A 5472-nucleotide genomic window follows, 5' to 3' on the forward strand; every position below is an offset into this window, starting at 1 on the left:
CTTTTTTGTCTTCCAATATTTTTCCTTTTAATTTGTACACAAATGAAGCTCCTTCCTTTCAAATGTACAGTATGCTGTACTTTTGTAACACAGAGATTTGGACTGGGTTTCGGAAAACTGAGTTTTGGGAAACTGGGATTTCATTTCAGTGAACTGGATTGGGCATTCTGGGTTTCGGCAAACTGAGTTTCTGCAAACTGGGATTTCATGATTTCAGTAAACAACTGGATTCGGCAAACTGGATTTCGACAAACTGGTTGGATACCTTCTTGAATACTATTGCTATCGGCGAGAATGCATCCTTGTCAATGAAAGAGATTTTGTATTAGTTCCAGATCTTCATAGCAGCCAGGAAAATCAGACTTGAAAGTTGTTCTGCATGCAATGCATGCTTTAAGGAATTACAACCAATACATAAATATCAACCGTTTCATTCTGGAGACATCGATACTGCAGTCGTTGCTACTGCATATCTTATTTTATGACAACGGAGAGAGGGTCATTCTAGACACAAACACTGGCAAATACCGAAAGTTGTTCAAATTAAGTGGCATTAACTTTCACCAGCGAAGGAATCATCCCTTATTGGATCTCGTGCTTCTGTAGTCAAAGGCAAAGTTTTGTTGACACTTTCTGATAACTTTAAAGTTTTAGATGTTCTGTCACAAAAGATATCTGAGTAACTTGAAGACTGCGCAAGGAGTTAAGGGGAAAAGTGTAAATCAAGCAAGATGTGAAATTTTCAATAGAGGCAACAAGATCACAGACATATCATTGCTACCACCATGTTTGCAAGCAGACCCTTGAGCAAATTTAATCGCTAAAGAATGGAAATTAAGCAGACGTAAATGATTTGGTCAGTAAAAATAGTATTCACAACAGATGGAATGATCAAATGAAGCAAAAAATGATTGAGACAGTGATGCACATGGACGTCCAAGAACTGTTTATAATAAAGACGAGGACTTTCAGATTGCAGTGATATTAGCAATACATTAAGATTATTGCTCAACATAGGGTTACACAGTAAAGAACAATTATGTAATAAATGAATTAATGCCTTTATACATGAATATTATGGTAGTTACTTGTGTGGTCCTCTGGAATACCTTGTGTAGTACACAAAAATAATGAAAAACAACCGTAAGGAAGCTGGATTGTTTTTTAGGATTCTGGTGATATTTTCCATTTTTCAAAACAGAAAAGGGCTAATATAAGGGGGCATTTTTACTTACATTTCCAAAAATGAGTTATCTTACTACCCTAAAATATGTTATTTTGGGTTTAAAAAGTCAGCAGTTATTTCATTATGTTTTGTAAATTAAACAAATTCATTTAGGGTATTTAAGCTGCTGTTAAATTGTTCTTTAATTTTGGCGGCCATTTTAAAAAGCACCCTCAATTGCCTCCCGAAATCTTCACATTAATAACTTTAGATAGTTATACTTTACTCCTATCATTACATATTCAAAAGTTGGTCAAACCTACCTCTTCTGTGGTTATTTTACCCATATATATGTAGTTTATTGGATTTTGGCGGCCATTTTGAAAAAAGCGCCCTCACGCAAAAGTTCTCAGGTTACGCCTCTTTTACCTCACATATTCTTATTCCCCATAAAAAACTGGTCTAGAAAAACCATACGAGAATTTCTACCTCTCCAAGTGGCACCTATCTCATTTATAGCCTTGTCTAGTATGTTTACAAGTACTGACAAAATTACCAAAAAAAAACAAATATCAGAAAGGAAGTAAAAAAAAAACACAGTACTCACAAAATAACGTTGAACGATTTGACGAATGTACATAATCTCCACTGTGCTGTTCAGTTGTCCAAAGTCCCATACAAGAGGTAGCATACTTGGGGGCAAAGCCTGGACCCGGTACACCAGTTGACGTAATGGAATACAACCTGGATGTATCGACAATAACAATCATTAAAATAAATAAAATGATCACTACCAGTTACTTTTAAGCGTTTTAAGTTTAAGAATTACTACATAAAAACTTACCTAGTCTGTCTGTTGTTTGACTGGCTTTGATGTGGTAACCGAGACCTGCTTCTTCTAGTCGTTTGATCATTTCCTTTGTATGTCTAATAAGTTAAATAAAATACATACATTTCTTTTATTCATTAACTATAGAACAGAGAGTTATTTTACAGCATATGAGCCAACATTCATCTCTATCTGTTGGACAACATCCTTTGATCTCTATTATTTTATTGTAAATGCAATGAACACGCTCATATACTAATACCCATTTCAGACTTGCAGGATTTTTTTTAACCTGTTTTGATTGTTGAGCTTTTGGTGATGCTCTCATATTATTTTTGAGAAATCATACCCTAACTGGTTTTTTTTTCAGGGCCATAAACGAAATAAGCCTATGTAATGTTACATTCTAATATGAATTACAAATATTGTATATGGAAGTGAAATAATAGAAATGAAATACTATACCAATATCAAGTGGAAATAAGCAAGATACAGGGGTAGATCTTAAAAAAAAACCTGGGTAGAGGCCAATAAACGTGTGAAGCACCAAAAGGGGGGGGGGGCAGGAGTGGTGTTCAAGATTTTTGTTTAGAAATGCTTGACCAAAGATATGAGTACATAATAATAATAATATTTATTTGGCAAAAAATATACAGAATTAAAATAACATACATTGCCTGGATATTGGCGAAAGGCCGAACAAGATTTGCTCCCTATCCTTCATACAGTATTATAAAATACACAAATTAAAACAAAAAACAATCAGAATTAATCACAAACATAAAAAGATATAAAATGCTTAATTAAATTACTCTAAAAAGAGGAAACATTAACAGAGTTTTGAAGTACAGGAGGTAGTTTTTCACAGTCTTGGAAAGGACACAAAAGCAGAGTTAAGAAATATATTGCTTTTGGCTTTCAAGTGTATAAGCCTGCCCTCACAACGCTCACCCCTATGAACAAACTCTGTTAATGTAGGGGGACACAAATTATGAACTTTGAAACCAAGAACAAGCCGATGATATTTAAAAATATCTTCTATACAAGGAGTTTTAATTGAAAATTAGCTTGTTTGAGAGTACCGTGCTTTCTTTCTATTTTAGGGGGGAGGGGAATGGGGAAGGCACAGTTGCACCCCTAACCCCTGAACCACCCCTGACATACAAGATCAAATATTAAACATAGTGTGTTCTGAAAATGTTTAGGCAAATTATTCCCAATAAAATCCATATTAATTTGGATAGCAAAACGACTTTCCTTTACATTATGTAGTCAACAGACAGTTTAATTTAGCTACCTTACCTTTTATAAGGGTTGCAGGCTGCAACTATCTTTAGACCACTTCCATTGAAGTCAATCTGCCGACCGTTCATGCGTCCATCACACATAATTTCCTTGATAATTCCAATTGCCTCCGTTGTGTTTGCTTCATCAAAAAACAAAACTGTATCAATTTTATACTTTGTTTTGTTTTCCTGTGCAAGTTCTACAGCTTTGAGTACACGGCCAACAATATACTCAGAAGAGGTACCTCCATGGACCTTATAAAGTAAATAAAACATGCGTTGAAGATAAATTGGGTAAGATTTGGATAAATTTAGGAAAAGCTGGCGAAGAAATGTAAAGCCAATGCCTCAAGAAAGTTAGGTAATCTTATTGAAATGCTTATATTAATGACTATATTAAACACTGACCGATGTATCATTACTCGCCTTACAAAATATGCAATTTTATCAAATAGTTTAATTTACGACATCCAACGATTGGTGGGCCCAACAATCAGTGTTTACATGGATGGCTGGCATTGCCAGTTTTGTTTAAGCGGCCTGGAAGACTCCCTGGCACATAGACATGGCCTAAAACAGGGGTGGGCATTAAAATTGGTCGGAAGGCCAAAGTGAATTTTTAGTTCAACTCCATGGGCTGCACCCAAACTTTGATGTTTTAGTGAACTTCCAAAAACCTTCATTCATGCTAAGTTTTACTATTACTTTTTACAAATGATCGGTGTCGGGCTGCAAAAACTGTTTTATGGCGACTTTTATGCTCAGTTTTACGCTTACTTTTTACAAATGATTGGTGCCGGGCAGCAAAAAACAAAGTGTTTTCTAGCCAAAGATGTAGGGTTTGTAATTCATTTTTGGGGGGGGGCGCAAAAAACATGCGGCCCGCGGGCCACACTTTGCCCACCTGTGGCCTAGGAGATAGCATAGGACACTTCCTGGGTTCCCACAGACTCTTGACAGATTTTGCCGTATCTATTAATCATGTGAAGTTATAACAAAAAGTTCGAGAAATTGAATCACAATGGCATATTTCACTTTTTCAGAGTTTGTTTCATACTATCTTATGAAGGTAAATCATATCTCAAAATTACAATTACTTTTTTAATACTCAAGTATTTTTCTTCATACAACAAACTTTTGTGAAGTTGGCATGCAATTGGGGCTTGCCATGCCAAAACCATATCAGTGACCAAAAAGAAAATTCAGTTTCAGTTCTGAATTATTACTACTATACTGAACAACATTCTAACCTTCATAAGAATCATGTTGTTCACAGGTTGATCTACCACCAGTCCATTAGAATGCAACTGACACATGAAACGAATGAGACGTGTCTTGCCACAGCCTGTTTCACCCATCACAATCACAGGGATGCCACACCTATGAAAATAACAAAAAAGGTGACATATGAAGCAAGTGATGTGTGCTACTCTGATTAAATTTTTTTTCCCCTAACAAGCCTCCTATGAAATATTTTGACTCAGGCATTAGCAAGTAGGAGAGGTGATGTGTCTACTTGATGATAAATAAGATTTTTTTATCACATCCACACAGTTGCTAGATACTGTACTTTGTTTCAGCTGGAACTGGACACAGTTTCTTGCGCAATCACTGTACTCTGCCAAGTCCATCAGATGGCATGATGAAAATGATTATACAAGATGTTGACTTGATCTTGTGTATGGAGGTAGTGGTAGAATTAGCAGAGACAAGGACGTTTCTACCATGACCCCTCATCTGATGAAGGCCTATGGCCGAAAACGTTTGTGACATCTTATTAAGCAAATTTTGCAAATTTATACCTTGTTCCCGAGTTTCATTTTTATTTATAAAATATATAGAAAATTAATATAAGACAAAAAGTTACCAACATTACCTAAATCGCATGTGGATTGCCAAGATCTTCTTAACATTATCAGTAGTCAACTCATATGTCTCATCCGGATTACTGACATTCTCAATTCCCATCACCATACATAACTTCTGCAGCTTCTGATCCCTGGCGAATTATAAAGTTATAAATTATTTTCTGTGCAAATTTAACATGATTTCTTATAATTATTCATGCATCATATTACACAAATCAATCGTGATGTTGGTAGTCTATGAGTGAGATACTTACCTGGATAACCGACTAATTGCCATTGTTCCCAAAACGGAACACCCCTTCGAAAAAAAATGGAACAGACCGA

General features: G+C 35.6%; 2 protein-coding genes across 2 annotated transcripts in view; both read right to left on the reverse strand.

The window, feature by feature from the left end:
- Positions 1-5281, reverse strand: part of LOC117120731 (E3 ubiquitin-protein ligase rnf213-alpha-like) — an 11460-nt gene extending 6179 nt beyond the window's left edge. Inside the window, exons 1-5 of the mRNA XM_033265802.1 lie at positions 5157-5281; positions 4531-4660; positions 3297-3535; positions 2010-2092; positions 1773-1909 (exon numbers count right to left, since the gene is read on the reverse strand). Coding sequence (XP_033121693.1) covers positions 1773-1909; positions 2010-2092; positions 3297-3535; positions 4531-4660; positions 5157-5254 — 687 coding nt within the window. The 5' untranslated portion in view covers positions 5255-5281. The remainder of the gene's footprint in view (positions 1-1772; positions 1910-2009; positions 2093-3296; positions 3536-4530; positions 4661-5156) is intronic.
- A 38-nt stretch (positions 5282-5319) lies between these two features.
- Positions 5320-5472, reverse strand: part of LOC117120738 (E3 ubiquitin-protein ligase rnf213-alpha-like) — a 59102-nt gene continuing 58949 nt past the window's right edge. Inside the window, exon 39 of the mRNA XM_033265815.1 lies at positions 5320-5331. Within this exon, the coding sequence (XP_033121706.1) occupies positions 5320-5331 (12 nt within the window). The remainder of the gene's footprint in view (positions 5332-5472) is intronic.

Source organism: Anneissia japonica, unplaced genomic scaffold (assembly GCF_011630105.1).
Source record: "Anneissia japonica isolate Jap-2015-1 unplaced genomic scaffold, ASM1163010v1 scaffold3888_len366471_cov172, whole genome shotgun sequence".
Lineage (NCBI taxonomy): Eukaryota > Metazoa > Echinodermata > Crinoidea > Comatulida > Comatulidae > Anneissia > Anneissia japonica.